Source organism: Chelonia mydas, chromosome 2, assembly GCF_015237465.2.
Source record: "Chelonia mydas isolate rCheMyd1 chromosome 2, rCheMyd1.pri.v2, whole genome shotgun sequence".
NCBI lineage: Eukaryota > Metazoa > Chordata > Testudines > Cheloniidae > Chelonia > Chelonia mydas.
The window spans coordinates 148,755,715-148,773,258 of record NC_057850.1 but is presented as its reverse complement, the minus strand read 5'-3'; the positions used below and the strand labels follow the sequence as shown (position 1 = coordinate 148,773,258).

Below are 17,544 nucleotides of genomic sequence, written 5' to 3'. Positions count from 1 at the left end.
CTGAAAGAGACAAGGAATATTTCATGGAATATGGGTCTTATCAATATGCAAATCATTCTGTAGATAAAATAGTAATCTGAGGGACAGGGCAAAAAGCCTAGGAATCGATGAAAACTTGAAAAATTGGGACATAATGTAAAGGATGGAGGATAGTATAGAGACAGCAGGAGAGAAACCCACTTGTCACTGCACTGCTACTTCCGTGACCTCAGATGAGATTGGAAAGCGAGAACAGCACAAGGGATTTCCTCTGAGATTCAGCCAGTTCTGATGAAGCAAGCAGGACTGTAGCTGTCACACAGGACGTGGGGGGGGCTGAGTAGAGTGCAAGGTTTTAGGCAGCCTGGGTTTTCCTTTTGTGGAGAGAGGGAGGCACAGAGTGGATGTCCTCCACTTTCATCGAGTACAACTAATTTTGCCTAGTAAGGCTCCTTGGGCCCTGTGGTGTCAGTTCAGCAAAGGAAGTAAGCATAGACTTTAAGAATGTGATTTCAGTGGGACGGCTCATGTGCTTAAAGTTAAGTACATGCTTAAGTACCTTGTTGAACTGGGGCCTAAGTTAGGGAACAATAAACAGATGGGATAAAACGGGTGGGCAGAGGATCTCCGAAAACTCAGTCAGGGACCAGGGTGCATGGAACAAAACAGGAATATTCGATACAAATCAAAAGACAATGATGAGGAACAATGGAGAAAAATAGATATTATGGAAGAAGTGTGTGTATATAACTATAATATGCCTGTCAGAGATGAACAAACCATGTAGAGTTTGGTTTGTGTCACTTAGAGGAACAGAATGCTGCGAGGCCCTTGTGTAAGAACTGGCACCAACGACACCAACTGGTTTACCGGGATGGTTGGGTTTCAGCCCAAACCTACCCCAGTGCTCTCCCCTCAGCCAGCTCTTAGCCTGGACTCACCAAACACCCAGTAGGCCAGAACTCCAGGCTGCAGATGCTAGACAAAGGCCAGGTTAGTTCCCCAGAAGACTGTATAGAAAGGTCAGGAAGGCTGAGAACAGTCCTGGCTCACAAGTCAGATGATTCTAGGACTGCACCAGGCACCCCCTCAAAAGCCATGCAGGAAGATTAGCGCAGTAACAGGCACTAGTCAATGTCCAGGCAGGACAGAGCACCCCATCAGAACCTTACTGGAAGGCAGGAAGCAGTACAGACTTGTCCTACACAGCATGCTGCCCCACTTCCCCTCAAACAAGTGAGCAGTGCTCCTGAGGGAGTCCCTGGAAATTTGGGAGGGGTGTGAACACGCTGGTAGGAGGCAGAGCAGGAGCACTGTTCTCTAAATAGCATCCTCCCCAAGCAAACCAGCCGATTTCTCAAAGGCAATTCAGTGGATGTTTGTACTGATCAGAGCAACACAAATTTTCAATCCATGCAGGGCACAACCATAGAGAAGAAGACAACAAGAGCACACTCCTGACTGAGCCATGCTGCCAAGGGGAGGGAGGCTGAAGAGCACAGAGAGGAAAGCACCACGTTGGTTAGCCAGGATTAATGGAGCCAGCATCCCCTGGTGGATTCTTCATAGCTAACAGGCCCTACCCCTACCTCTCCATGCAGCCAGAGCTAGATCAGAAGCCTCACCCCTGACTTGGGGGGGAACTACAAAGAGAAAAAATCTCAGCTTTAACATTAAAACGTAAACGTGTTGCTCATTTTCCTTGTGAAGTTAGCCTTGAAAATGAACTGATGTAAACATATTAGTCGTGTTGAATTCAACAAGCAATTGGCCTCCACTTTTGCAGTAGCAGGCTGGAGAGGAATTAAAGATACATGCACACACACGTGTCACACCCCAATGGCCCCCTCCCTCAAGGGGTCCCCTGGGGAAGGCAGATCAGCATTGTATATTGCTAACGCTGTTGCAAGCACTGCAGGATATTTTGGGAAGAGTCAAAGGTGTGAGTGAATGTGGGATGGAAGATTCTTTTGCAGGCTGCAAAAGGCCAAAGGAGGAAGGAGAAAGAGAGCAGAGAATGGGTTAACTCAACACTGCAGCTAGCAAGCTCAGTTCGACAATAAGAGCTGGCCCCAGTCCAAGGTCACGGCACTAGATGAAAAATTATCTCACTCAGCCACAGCCAGCCATGAGAAAAGAAAAACTACACTGAATCAGGGCTGCAGAGATGGAAAACACCGGTGAGATGACGAGGGGGGGAGCAGAGCTTCGCGTCCCTGGAGCCGTTGTTTTGGGAAAGCAGAGAAGACCACAGAAAGCTGGTTTGGGCTGGCACAAAGAACACCAGGAACAGAGGTCGTGGAATGGAACACCCTCAAAGGAGCCCAAGCCTTAAAACCCTCCTGAGAGCTGGAGCAATTTGGAGATCACAGCAGACCCTGGACGACCTGGGCCCAGGACAGTACTCCCATCCACCCTACCCCCTCTTCTTCTTATGTTACACCCAGGCTTGGCCAGCCTCGGGTAGAGCGTGTGAGTATGAAAGTGGGTTAGGGCTTGGGGCACTAACGCTTCCTTCCTTCCTCTGAGTGACATGGGGAGCACCCATCACTCTTCGCTGTTATTTTATTATTTTATCATTTTATCAATAAAGCTTTAAAATTTAGACACTTGGTGTGTTACGTCATCTCCTCCCTTAAAGATCCTGTGGCCTCAGCCTGATCAACTGTCGCCTTAGGCAGATTGGTAACAAAAGTCTGTCACACACACACACACACAAAACACCCCTGATATAAACAAAGTCAGTTACGCTTGGGTGTATCACAAAGAATCACTCCAACTCACCCTCAAATCCATCCCTGTGCTTGGTGAGATGATGATGGAAGACAGGAATTAGTTACATTTGGGAAAGCAAAAAACTGTTCCACAGGCATGCAGGGAAAATGCCCTGGATTTTCAGTGCTATGAAACCCATGTATTCTTGTGAATACACTTTCCTCATCTATGGGCTTTCTGCAGGAGACACTGGCTCACAGATTGGATATGTACCAATAAAAACAGCGTCATTAAGAAAAAGGCACAACATTACGATAGATATAATTAACAGTGGATGGGAAAGGAACCAAGATAAATTTATGTACATTAATAAGAAGGAAGCAAATGACAAAGGAACCTGTTAGGATATAGATATTCAGGCCTGTCTGTAAAGGCCTGTACTTTAAGAATTTAGGTGTATTCTTATCACTTGGCTAGTTAGAGGTATAAAACAAAGAATCAAAATCACTGTCTGCCAGTGTAAGGTCCTTCTCTTACTGTGACAGTCTGAGGCCCTGTTCTTAGGCTAAGGCCTTTGGCTAAGCGACAGAGGCAGCCATAAGCTGGGAAGCGACCGGTCACATCCTCACATTCCAAAGTAGTCACATTGAAAGAAGGTGCTATTGGGCTGTTAGGAATACAATCCTGTCCTGATAGCGCCTATCACCTCCAGAGAAAGGGAAGTGCCTAGAAGATGTAAAAGGAAATTGAGGTTGATAGTTTTCTGTCTGGTAAGAACTCACTTATCAATAGACACAGCTGGGAAACTCTTATGTCTTTATAGATGTAGTTGTGAAATCCTCACTTCTGTATTGTTTTGTCATTATAGTTCCCACTTTGCTATTGTTTATTGGGATGGTCTCTGTCTGGTTCTGTGATTGTTTCTGTCTGCTGTATAATTAATTTTGCTGGGTGTAAACTAATTAAGGTGGTGGGATATAATTGGTTAGCTAATCATGTTACAATATATTAGGACTGGTTAGTTAAATTTCAGGAAAATGATTGGTTAAGGTATAGCTAAGCAGAACTCAAGTTTTACTATATAATCTGTAGTCAATGAGGAAGTGAGTTGGTGTGGGTGGGAGGGGGTGGGTGTGTGGGTGGGGGAGATGGGAACAGGGAATGGGGGTAAGGAAATTGGAATAATGTTTTGCTAAGGGCAGGAATGGGAACAGGGACACAGGTGTAAGGCTCAGTGGTGTCAGAGCTGGGAAGGAGGATACTAAGGAAGGAAACTGGAATCATGCTTGCTGGAAGTTCACCCCAATAAACATCGAATTGTTTGCACCTTTGGACTTCGGGTATTGTTGCTCTCTGTTCATGCGAGAAGGACCAGGGAAGGAAGTGGGTGAAGGAATAAGCCCCCTAACAGAACCTGTTTGTGCATTACCTAGTAGGAAGAAAGGAAAAGAACAGGTGACAAATAGAATGCTAAATCCTTATTCCCTACTTTGCTTTTGTCTTCTTTAAAGAAGATAGTAGCCATAGTAGACTTAATACAAGAACCATTCTATAAAGCAGAATCAAGAAAGAAGAGGTTAAAGAATATCCAGATAATCTGAAAATATTAAAATCATTACAGTTCAGTGAATGTCACCCTAGAATGCTAAAGACATTCTCAGAACTACTGAAATGGTTGGAAATTATTTTTGAGAACTCCTGCAGGGCAAGAGAGATTCCGGAGGACTGGAATAACACAAAGGAAATACTGAGTTCAAGACTGGAATTGGCAGGTGAGGGGATGAAGTATTATAGACCAAACCTCTAATTATCTGGTAAACTAGTAAAGCAGTCCATTTTATAAGCACTTACTGGAAAATAAGATGATAAATGGTAGGCAACATGGGTTTATCAAAATAAAATTATGTCAAGTTAAATTAATGTATTTCTTTATTCAGACAACAAGCAAAGGGCTCAGCTGTGTGTGGTTGGCACAGCCCTACGCTGGGGGTGATGCAAAGCTGCACTGTCCCAGGGCAAGCACCTGGAGGCAACCTAGAGCCATTAGCTGTTTAGAGACAGCATGACCACTGCTAAATCACTTGATGGGGTGCAACTGAATACCCCTCATGTGACTGGACAGCTCCACTGGCTGGTGAGTAGGGGATGAAGTCATAGTCCTCTCTCCTTCCACACCCCTGTTGGGGTACCAGGCACCTGCAGGGCATTAGAGTCTGCAATCATGCTTAGCAGCTGCGTAGACTGCCCAATGCACCAGGAGACCATTAGCCATCACTACACACCTACTTGTGTAAGGTAGAATTTGAGATTCTCTGTAATTTAGTAAGTCATTGCTATATCAGAGCTCACCATCTAACTGTCAGGACTAAGTTTTAAAACTGCACACCTCACTAGCAGACACAAAACCTCCATTGTGGATAGGTACCCTAAGATTTGCAGATACACATAGGTGAGTAAAAATGAGTTTGTGTGCATCAGAATTTGCACACAGGTAAGTCAGGTGTGCACAAGAGTGCAAAGTCCTTTCGAAAATCTGTCCCTTGACATTTGCCCACCATATTTCCCTTTATACAGAAGGAAGGACAAATGCTTTACTTGTACACTACTGTGTGATTACTGTGACTAAATGCTGAGCTTTTAATGTAACCACTTTTGTTCCAGAACAGCTGATAGTGAAGGTAGGAAATGTGTACCACATGGAAGTATGAGAAGATGAATACACAAGTGGCTAAAATAAAATCCAATGGAGAGTTCAGGTTCACTGTCAAGTTAGGGTGGGCAAGTTGTTCTTCAGTAGCACCCAAATGGAGTCAGTTCTCCATTTCAAGTACTGGGTCCAGTACTTCATGTTGTTTAATCTCTTCATTTATGATGAGGAGGATGGGATGGAGAGCATGCTAATCCAGGCCCCAATCCAGAACGATATTGCAGTCAATTCTGGTCACTTCATTACCAGAAAAATAAGACGGGGGCATAACAAATTTGCCAAAAATGAGGAGGGGTGTGTTGTGAGAGCTCTGCTGCTGCAAATGGCAGCTTGATCCCTGCTAAAGGAAGAGAGAGTCTGACACACTCGCTAAAGAGGGTGAAAATCAAATGAAAAGGTTATTGTGTCCCAGTAATGAGGAAAAAGGTCAGATGAAAAGGAAAATAATGATTTGTAAAAGGCTGTGTTCCCAGCCATGCTGGCTCGTGAGGGGGCCCTCTACTCCCTTCTGGGCTACTGTAGCACTTTCAAGGATCAAGGTAGGAAATATGTTGAACTCTAGCAGTTCTACAAGTGATCTTTTGGAAAAAAAGTAAAGCAAAGAGCTACAGAAAGCTACAGAACCATCAGTCACTAGTATGAAAATACCACCATGGGCCATATACTCAGGATAAAAATTCTTTAATGATGTTTGCTCATGACTACTAGACCATCACCATCCACAAAAAAAGGTGGCCATTTTTCTTTAAATACACTCCTCAATGACTTCTTACTTTAGAAGAAATAGGATTAATTTTACTTGGAAACTAAAGAAATAAAGTGAAACATTCGTAGATTTTTGGAAATGTTTAATTTCAAGTTTTGGTAGTATACGGAGTTACCATAGTATACTGAGCAGACAATGGATAGAGTTTACTTTTTTTTATAAAATAATATTTTCTATTGCATAAAATAAAAAAAAATGGTTAAAAGTAAAATATTGACAAACTAGAGGGAGTTTTGACAAGAGTAACAGATAATGACCAGTCACACGAGGGATTGACTTATAAGAAAAAGTTAAAAGAGATCAGTATATAAATGGAGTATAAATGGAGATTAGTTACCTGTAACTGGAAGTTCTTCAAGCTGTCTGGTCCCTATCTGTATGACACACACAGGTGTGCACACGTGCCATGTGCCCAAGAGAGGCACTTCTAACAAGAACTGCCCCACACATGCACAGTAGTTCTCCTTGTGCTCCAGACTGAGGACATAAAAGGCAGCATGGGCTGACGCCCCTCCAGTTCTTACTGCAAATCCAGTAGGCTCTGAAGCAGAGGGGACGGAGGGCAGGTAGTGGAATAAAGATAGGGACTATAGGCGCATTAGCGGGTGCTTAGTACCCACTGGCAGCCAGCTTCCCCCAATCTCCCCCAGTGCCTCCCATCCACCAATCAACTCCTCCCCCTCCCTCCCGCCCACTGCAATCAACTGTTCCACAGTGTGCAGGAGATGATGGGAGGGAGAGGGAGGAGTGGGAATGGGGTGCGCTCGGGGAGGATGGCGGAACTGGGCGGGAAGATACAGGGTGGGGGCGGAGAGGGAGCAGGAAGAGGCGAGATGGGGGTGGAGGCTTGGGGGAAGAGGTGGAATGGGGGCGGGGCATGAGGTTGAGCGGGGTTGGAGCACCCCCAGGCAAAGGAAAAAGCCAGCAACTTTGATAGGGACCACACATATCGAAGAACTTCCAGTTACAGATAAGTAACCTCCATTTCTTCTTTGAGTGCTGGTCTCTAAGTGTATTCCACATGTGGGTGATTGACCAGTAGTATTCAGACTAGAGGTGAGTGTGAGGATGCTGGCAGGAAAGATGCTTGAAGTCCTGTACTTCTCACTGTTGCATCTGTAGTGGAGGCCTGAATTAGTGGGTAATGTTTTGTCAACGGAACCCTGGGGTAGCCGCTCTGCATATGTCCACTATCGTATGCCCCTTCATGCCTCAGCCACCATTCCAGAGGACATGCTTCCATGCTGATGACGCTCGTTAAAAAAAATAATGCATTAATTAAATTTGTGATTGAACTCCTTGGGGGAGAATTGTATGTCCCCTGCTCTATTTTACCCACATTTGCCATATATTTTGTGTTATAGCAGTCTCGGATGATGACTCAGCACATGTTGTTCACTTTATGAACGCTTTCACTGCAGATTTGACAAAATGCAAAGAAGGTACCAATGTGAGATTTCTAAAGATAGCTACAGCACTCGACCCAAGGCTTAAGAATCTGAAGTGCCTTCCAAAATCTGAGAGGGCCAAGGTATGCAGCATGCTTTCAGAAGTCTTAAAAGAGCAACACTCCAATGCGGAAACTACAGAACCCGAACCACCAAAAAAGAAAATCAGCCTTCTGCTGGTGGCATCTGACTCAGATAATGAAAATGAAAATACATCAGTCCACACTGCTTTGGATTGTTATCGAGCAGAACCATCAGCATGGACGCATGTCCCCTGGAATGATGGTTGAAGCATGAAGGGACATATCACTCTTTAGCGCATCTTGCACATAAATAACTTGCAACGCGAGCTACAACAGTGCCATGAGAACACCTGTTCTCACTTTCAGGTAACATTGTAAGCCTGAAGCGGGCAGCATTATCTTGTGCAAATGTAAACAAATTTGTTTGTCTGAGCGATTGGCTGAACAAGAAGTTGGACTGAGTGGACTTGCAGGCTCTAAAATTTTACATTGTTTTATTTTTGAATGCAGGTTTTTGTACATAATTCTACATAATTCATTTGTAAGTTCAACTTTCATGATAAAGAGATTGCACTACAGTACTTGTATTAGGTGAATTGAAAAATACCATTTCTTGTGTTTTTTTACAGTGCAAATACTTGTAATAAAAATAAATATAAAGTGAGCACTGTACACTGTATTCTGTGTTGTAACTGAAATCAATACATTTGAAAATGTAGAAAACATCCAAAAATATTTAAATAAATGGTATTCTATTATTGTTTAATGGTGCGATTAATCGCGACTAATTTTTTTTATCACTTGACAGCCCTAAAAATAATCTAAGATGACTGGGATATTTGCAGACGTTGGTGGAGGCTGTTTATGCTGAGTCTAGGCAGAGAAGTCTTTCTGTTTAGCTAGGTAGCAGGTTCTAGTTGAGTCCTTCCTATTTTAAATAAATAAATCACAGAATATCAGGTTGGAAGGGACCTCAGGAGATCATCTAGTCCAACCCCCTGCTCAAGGCAGGACCACTCCCCAATTTTTGCACCAGATTCCTAAATGGCTCCTTCAAGGATTGAACTCACAACCCTGGGTTTAGCAGGCCAATGCTCAAACCACTGAGCTTTTGAGTAAGAATAGATTGGACAGGTGCCAAGCAAGAGTGTTCTAGTTCTGATGCCCATACAAACACCAAGCCATGAGGGGGAGAGGGTCTGGATCGGGGTGTCTGACTCTGCCCCCTTCCTGAGTAAAGAGATCTGGGAAGGGGTGGACCCTAACAAGAGGATGGACTGACGTTTTCAGGAGCTCCGGGAACCAAAACAGTCTGGGCCAGTTGGGAGCAAGGAGAATGACTCTGGCTCTGTCCTGACAGATGTTTCTCAAGACCTGTGGTAACAGGGGAATGGGAAGAAAGGCATATCTGAGATTGTCTGTCAATGACAACAGGAGAGCATTGCCCTGGGAACTGTGACCTATAGCTCCTCTGGAGAAGTACAAGCATAGGTGCTGGAACTAGGAGTGCTGGGGGTGCTGCCGCACCCTCTGGCTTGAAATAGTTTCCATTATATACAGGGTTTACAGTTTGGTTCAATGGCTCTCAGCACCCCCTCTATAAAAATTGTTCCAGCACCCCTGAGTACAAGGGAAGCTGCCCGTTCATTTGGGATGTGAAGAGATCCCATTGAGGTGTTCCCCACTGAATGAATATCTCGCTCAGGATAGAGCTGAGTATCTCCCACGCATGGTCTGCAGAGAAATGTCAGCTCAGCCTATCTTCAAGGGAGTTTGGGGCACCTGGAAGGTATGTGGCTGGGACAGTGATGTGGTTTGTGATACACCAGTTCCAAGGCTTGACTGCTTCTAGAAAAAGGAGAGGACATCTTGCTCTACCCTGTTTAGGTAAAAGACCATGGTGATGTTGTCTGACATTACTTGGACATGAAGAGAATGAATGAGCGAGAGAAAAGCCCTGCATGGCAGGTACACTGCCCTCAGTTCCAGTAGATGAATGTGCAGTCTGGCCTCCCGGGGGGTCCAGGCACCTTGTACAGTGTGGCTGTTCAGGTGAGCACCCCCTCATAAGGGATGTGTGTGTTACAATGATGGTGCTGAAAGTGGGAGTGACAAAGGGGACACCAACTCTCACTCTATCCGGGTTCAACCTCCTGGTAAGAGAGTTGCTGACCCCGGTGGGAACAGTCACTCTGGTGTTGATGTGATCCTGGTCTGGTGAGTAGACCAACCAGAGCCAGGCCTGCGGGCAGCGTAGGAGAAGCCTGGCAAATGGTGCCACATAAGTACAGGAGGCCATGTGGCCCGGAAGAGAAAGGCACATCCTGACCATAGTTCTTCGTCTGCAAGTAATCAGTGCTGTCAGGCTGCTCATTAACTGATATCTTTCCATGGGAAGGAAAGCTCTTGTTGCAATAGAGTCCACTGTCACGCTGAAAAAGTTCATCATCTGTGTGGGTGTTAAAACAGACTTTTCTTTGTTTATGCAGATACCGAGTGCTGCTAGAAGATGCAGCAGGAACATAGCTGCTGACCTGACATCTTTGCTGGAGCAATATACTCGGAGCCAATCATCGAGATATTGGGCTGCAGCCGCCACAGAGAAGACCTCCGTGAATACTCTGGGTGCTGTTGCTACTCTAAAGGGAAGGACTCTGAACTGGAAATGTTCCTGACCTGCTAGAAACTAAACAAACTTTCTCTGGGATGGATTAATATCTACATGGAAATAGGTGTCCATGTTGCAAGCCGTGAACTACATCCCTTCCTGTAGGGAAGGGATTATTGATGCTAGTGTAACCATCCTGAATATTGACTTTTGAATAATGATGTTAAGTTGTCGAAGGTCCGGAATGAGTCTCCACCCTCCATATTTTTGTGGGACTAAGCAATAAAGGATATAGAACCCTCTTCCTTGATACTGAGGTGGCACTTGTTCTCTTGCCTCTTTTAGGAGGAGGGAGTCCACCTTCTGTTGGAGAATCACCTCATGAGAGTTGTTTCTCAAGAGAGACCAGAATGGGAGTTTGTGAGGAGGGAGGGAAACTCTACAGAGCACACTTGATGGATAATTTCTAGAACCCAACTGTCTGTTGTGATAGAGTTCCAATTGTGGGTGCAAAGGCAGAGGCAGCCCCCAAAGATAAGGGGTGGCGGGGGAAGAGGTGGTTGGTATCAACAGTGGTGGGCAGATCTTGACCAAGGCATCAAAAGTAGCCCTTAGTGGGTAGCTGGGAATGGGTAGAGGTTGCGGTAGTGGGGGGCTGAAAAAATGTGGCTTCTGAATTCTCTGTTGTTTACACGGAGGCTTGGCTGGATGTTGGTGGCAAAAGTCGGGGGTAGGGGGGAGGCTTGGCTTATACACCTGCCTCTGGTGTTTTTTCCTTGGGGCCAGGATGTAAATTCCCAGGGAGCACAGAGTTGACCTTGAGTCTCTCAACAAGTACAGGGACTCATCTGATTTCTTGTTAAAATTCAACTCGTCAAAAGGCAGGTCCTGCGTGGTGCTCTGGACCTTCCTGGGGAGCCCCGAGGAGTGAAGTTAAGACTCATGCCTCATCACTATGCCAGTGGCCAAGCCTCTGGATGCAGTGTCCGCTTTGTCCACTGCAGCTTAAAGGAAATTCTTTGCTACTAACTTGCCCTCTTCTATGAGGAATGAAATTGGGCTCCATTCTCAGGGGAAACTTGCCCTAAAAGTCGGCCAACCTGGAGTAATTGTTAAATCATATTCTCCTAACAAGGCCCAATACTTTGCAATATGGAACTGTAGGCTCGTAAAAGAGAAGGCTTTTCTTTCCCAAAGGTCTAACCTCTTTGAGCCATTGTCAGCTGGAGTGGTCTTGAGACGCTGCAATCTTGCTCTCTTTGTGCCTGTACAACCAGGGAATTGGGCACTCAGTGGGAGAAAAGAAATTCAGCCCATTAGGCAGAGACAAAAACATTTCTTAGCCCTCTTAGGTGTGGGGAGCACAGGAGGCTGGGGTGTGCCAGACCACACTTGCTGGCTCCATCATGACCTCATTAACCAGCAGCATCACCTTGCTTGAACCTGTAGTTGCATAATATCCAGGAGCTGGTGTTGAGAGTCCTGGACCTCCTCCAGTGGTATCTGGAGGTCATTGGCAATTCTCTGAAGGAGAACCATACAGCATATGGGTGTCCAGAAGAGATGGTGAAGATGGAGCCATGGCTTCATCTGGAGCAGTGGTCACCAACCGATTGATTGCAATTGACTGGTCAATCCTGGAGCCTCTGCCAGTTGATTTCGATCTCTGGCCACTAAAAGTCCAGCAGCGCAGCAGGGCTCAGGCAGGCTGCCTGCCTGCCCTGGCCCCACACCGCTCTCGGAAGCGGCTGGGTGCCGGCACATCTCTGCAGCCACTGGGGGTGGGGGGGGAGTGAGGCGTCTCCGTGCGCTGCCCCCACCCCCAGCACTGTCCCTGCAGCTCCCATTTGCCAGTTCCCAGCCAATGGGAGCTGTGGGGGCAGCGCTTGCGGGTGCGGGGAGCGCACGGAAACCTGCTGCTCCACTCCCACCCCAGGGGCCGCAGAGACTTGCCAGGAATTATCTTGTGCATAAAAAGGTTGGAGACCACTGATCTAGAGATGAGGACGAGATTCCCGTCAGTACCTGCAGATCTGGGTCTATGTTCTCCTCCTCTTAGGTCAACGGATCTGGTAGGTGCTGGGTAGGAGAGGAGTGCTATGACTCATGGGCAAATCCAGGCCGTCTGCCATAGGGGTTCCAATAGCCCCAATAAGTCCAAAGGAGGGATCGAGTGGGTGAGGGGGACTCCACAGCAGCAGGTCCCAGCAGTACCAGGGATGATCTTCAGTTCCAGGGATGATCTGGGAGGATCTTCAACCATCTCTCAGGACTCAGCTCTCTAGGAGGAGATGAAGAACTGGCCAGGATGTCCAACTCATCCAAGTCTAAGAACTTCTCTGTCTCCATTGCTGGGGCCAATGGCACCAGAGGGTGGATGCTCGTGCCCCAAGGGTTGGAGAGGGGATGGTTCTTGTGTCACTGATTCAGTTTCATCCTCCAGTGTGGAAATGTCTCTTGGGAGGACCAGGCGGGAGAGGAGGGGAAATTGAAGGTAAGGGAGGAAAATATCCCACCATGTTCCGACAGTCAGGACCAATGTGTCCTGGGTTGTTGCTGGCTGGTACCAAGAAAGAACCAGGCCCAGCACTTCTGGACAGAACCGGCAGATGTTAGTTCTTGTGTTTTGGAGCAGGCGCCACCAACGATACTGACAGATCCTTCTTTTTCTGCCCACTTTACCTTTCAGGGTGGGGGTCTTTAACAGTCCTGGACCCACAGGATCCATGTGTAAAGGCTCACCCGGTCTGGACAGGCTCGGGGAGGGATCCCTTCTTTTGTGAGCAAATCTGGATGGCGTTCTGTCCTTACAATCACCAAAGTGCCCCCTACTCTCAAGGAAAGCCCAGGAAGAAGATGCCTTGCCTTAGCAGTTGTCAGCTCTGCTTCTAAGCTTGTGCTCGGAGGGGTGCTGCTTGTCTGATGGTGACAATGTATGGGAGGGGGTCTCCCTGACCGAGATCAGAGTGAGGCTTCATAGCCTTCTCCCTTAATCAAATCTCACGAGCTTTGCCTGTTTGTGCTGGAAACGAGCAACAGATGATGCACTTTGAAGTGATATGCAGTAGAGACAGCGTTGGTGATAGTCACCTCACAGAGAAGGAGCAAGGGCAGGAAACACAGTTCTTGAACTCCTGAACTCTGAGCATAGTCACAGACCATGGCGAGGGAGTCCCTAATAATAGGAAAGAACTAGCTACAGTAACTAACTATACTAATATAAAAACTATAAAAACTATTTACAAATGTATGTACAGGATAAAATGTATGGACTAAGGATAAAAACTGGAGAAATCTGTGAACACAGGGATTCTGACTCAGGCCATGCAGCGGGAAGAAGGAACTGGAGGGGCATCGGCCCGCACCGCCTTTTGTGCCCTCAGTCTGGAGCATGAGAACAACAGCAAATGTGTGGGCCAACAGACACTGCTAGTTAGAATTTCCAGACTCAGGCAGATCATGTGTATGCGCTCCCATGTGTGGAATACACATAGGGACCAGCACTTACAGAACTTGGTTAAAGTGTTGATTAAAAAGTGATGTAAAAATTACTACAAATATTCAAAGAATGCAAACTCCAAGGAAGGAGAAGAATTATTTAGGCAGGAGTTGTCAAGTTTTTGTACTGTGGACGTCTTAACAGACTGTATACAGTGTAGTTGTAGCCATGTTGGTCCCAGGATATTACAGAGACAAGGTGGGTGAGGTAATTTCTTTTATTGGACACACTTCTGTTGGTGAGACAAGCTTTTGAGCCAAACAGAGCTCTTCTTCAAGTCTCTGTAGCTTGAAAGCTTGTCTCTCTCACCGACAGAAGTGGATCCAATAAAAGATATGACCTCACTTACCTTGTCATGAGAACACTTAACATCTCATCTTATGAACACTTCCTCCCACCCCCATTTATGATAATACAATATCCTTGTGGCAAACTACAGCCATTGCTTACACAAGAAAGTAATAAAAGGAAAGTATTGTATTTGTGGGTTCTTTTTAATGGGATTTAGCAGCTGAAAATGAGGCACCAGCATCATGTGACCAACCAGCTCCCTGCAATCCACCAACACTGTGGACCACTGGCACTTCATGGGCCATTGTTTGGGAATCATCAAGTTAGGACGATACCAGGAGAGGCATGGGGATGTGTGTGTCAAAACTAGGGATAATGGGATGGAATTGAGAAAGGGAAAATGTAGGTCATAGGCTTCCCCATCACAAACTCCAAATATCCACCTATCCACAGCTGCCCCAGCACTCACCTATCCCCAGCTTAGATGCCACCCCCCAATGAACTACCTTCCCAGACACCCTCCAGAATCCCCCCATCTATCAAGCACCTAGACACAGCAACCAAGTTTTGTCCAGCTCCATGTCCTACCCTGACTGCTGCTTGTGGCAGGGTGGGTTGCTGGTAAGTTTATAAGTTTGTGCAAATTAGATAATTAAATCATTTCTATAAAACGTGACACAGAGTGACAAAAGGCTTGGCAGCTACGTTCACTGGCCTGCAGAACAGGGCTGGTCCCCTGGGACGAGCAATATACTCCTTCCTAACGTGTGCGCTGATGAGCCCCGGAAGAGACTGTGCCTGCCCCCAAGTCCCACCTTCCTCATGCTCCTACTGGGGTTGGGCAGCTCTGCGCTGCCCCCTACACATGGATGTGGCTCCAATGCCACAGTCTAATCCACAGCACATTATCACAAACCAATGTTTTCAATATTATGTGTATAAAATGTATTGTGTTAAAGCTTTACACAGTGCATGAGAGTGACTTTCAGATGCATATAGGATCTGTGCTGCTTATTCATTCACTGACTTACCGGCAGGAAGCCTTCTGAGTGGAATAAATGAATTCACATTTTCCATGTATACAGTAACCATTGAAGCTTTCTGAACAAGGTATGTGGTTTCCAATATAAATGTCTTCTCTTTGATCGCTGGCATCTTGAAAACATACACAAATAGATTTAGTAAATATACAAAACCAACACACATATAGCATCCTTCCAAAAACTTCTGTGGTGACAGGACAAAGAATTAAGAAAGCAGTGGCTTAGAGCTCAAGTTTCACAGAAGCCTGTGGAATTTAGCAGCACACTCACTCAACGCTGTAAATTACCCCTTAGTGATAACTAAATCTGCTGCTATTGTGGGCTTCCTAAACTGGGGAAAACCTTCCTGACAAAGAATCAACATACTGGGCTGAAGTTCTGCCAGTGAGGTCTAGGCAAACAGCTGGTAGACAGCCACACAGAGCACTTGGCTTGGGGAAAGCTGTGTCTTTCACACCCCTGAGCGAAGAAAGTTTCAGTGCTGTAAGTGGAAGTGTAGACAAGGCCTAACAGAGCTCTGGAGAAAAGCAAGATAGGGTTACAAGAGAATACTAAAGGACCGGAGTTAACAAGAGATAATAGAAAGAAAAGAGGGCCAAGAAGGAGAAAATAGCGCGATAAAGAACCTGGAGGAGAGAGATGGACAGGAACAAAAGAGGAGGAGAGATCCAAAAGACAAAAAAGAGGGCAGAGGGAAGAGGAGAAAGCAAAAGGGAGTGGGCAACATAGACAAGGCCAGGGAATGAAAGTGGAGAAATGACTCAGGTGCAGAAAAGATCGAGGGTGCAGCAGATGCAGGTGTAACCCACACACCTCCAGGGTGTGAAGTTCTGTCCCACCTAGAGGCACTGAGACCACTTAGAGAGAGTTAAAGGAGTCTGCTCTACAGCCTTAGCTAACAGGAAGTTGGCTTTTAGCTCAGGCAGTAGAGGCTCATGCACTAAGCTCCAGAGGTCCCCAGTTCAATCCCACTCGCCGACGACTGGGGTCTGTCGGTGTTACAAGTTGGGGCTCGTCTGGGATTTCAAATGGGAAGTCTCTGAAGCTCGGGATGCACTTCCTCAGCTAGGGGAACTATGTAACCCACACATCTCCTGGGTGTGGTGTTCTGTCCCCTCTAGTGGCACCGAGACCACTTAGAGAGAGAGAGTTAAATGAGTCTACCCTAGATAATAGCCAGTTGGCTTTTAGCTCATGCGGTAGAGGCTCATGCACTAAGTTCCAGAGGTCCCCAGTTCAATCCTGACGACGACGACCGGGGTCTGTCAGTGTTATACAGTGAGCACTTACTAAGACTTTAGAATAGGTAGAAGAGCTGGCAGAAAAAAGTTTAGGGCTCTGGAGCAAAAAAAGGAAGAGACCTATGGGCACAAAGGACAAATTGCTGGAGCTTCTGAGAGCAGAGATGTGAAAGCAGAGAGAAGGGCCTAAAAGCAAAGACAGAGGAAAACATTTGAATATAATCAAAGTTATAAAAGTCTCCCCATGTCTAGCACCAGCTCCTGGTGGCAGCTCTTTGATCCACAGGGTTAACTTTAGTACTCCAAGGACTACTATAATAAACTGTACTGAGGCTTTTAGGATGCAAAGGCTCCTCCTGAGCACCTCAGCCCTTCCCACGCCCACCCAATATGGCCTGCCTATTTTCCTGCAAAGAGGCCTCCTCCACCTCCTTTCCTTCTTCAGAATGATTTCTCCTCCCTCTCTCTATTCCTCCCCTGACTACCACAGCAGTTGCTGAAACAGTCCCACTCCAGAATGACCAGAACCTCTGAGTAGCCAGCTCATTCTTCAGCAAAATCATTGTGAACTCCAGGCCTGGAATAGACTCTATGCTGGGGCTGGGCCTGGGCCTGGCAGCTAACAGCAAGAGTGTGGGGGTGGAGGTTACAAAGTTGTTCCGAGAAGAGATGAGGTGGGGTCAATTGGACTCAGTGCAGGCAGGACTCTTGGCTTGGCTCTACCTCTCAGCAGACTCTCACCATCCCTACGCCTCAGCATAAGTGCATCACAGTGACCTCCCCAAACCCTCAGTGTAGCTAGCCCTCAAGGGACATCTACAGTAACTCCTCACTTAAAGTCGTCCCGGTTAATGTTGTTTTGTTGTTACGTTGCTGATCAATTAGGGAACATGCTCGTTTAAAGTTGCGCAGTGCATCCTTATAACGTCGTTTGGCAGCTGCCTGCTTTGTCCACTGCTTGCAGGAAGAGCAGCCCGTTGCAGCCAGCTGGTGGGGGCTTGGAACCAGGGTGGACTGGCAACCTCCTTATCAGCTCCCTTATCAGCTCCCCACTCCCCTAAGTTCCCTGTGTGGCAGCCTCCCAGCAGGCTATCAGTTGCGGGGCAGTTCAGGTGTCCCTCCTCCCACTGCCATGTGCTGCTCCTGCCCTCTGCCTTGGAGCTGCTCCTGGGAGCCTCCTGCTTGCTGTGCAGAGGAGGGCAGAAGAAGGGGGCTAATGTCAGG

At 46.6% G+C, this 17,544-nt stretch overlaps 1 protein-coding gene across 2 annotated transcripts in view; it reads right to left on the bottom strand.

Moving 5' to 3' along the window:
- The window catches only part of TMEFF1 (transmembrane protein with EGF like and two follistatin like domains 1), a 219,280-nt gene that overhangs the window by 2,892 nt on the left and 198,844 nt on the right, over positions 1-17,544 (bottom strand). For both annotated transcript variants that reach the window (XM_043540318.1, XM_037893403.2), the window contains one exon: positions 15,068-15,191. In XM_043540318.1, coding sequence (XP_043396253.1) covers positions 15,068-15,191 — 124 coding nt within the window. The remainder of the gene's footprint in view (positions 1-15,067; positions 15,192-17,544) is intronic.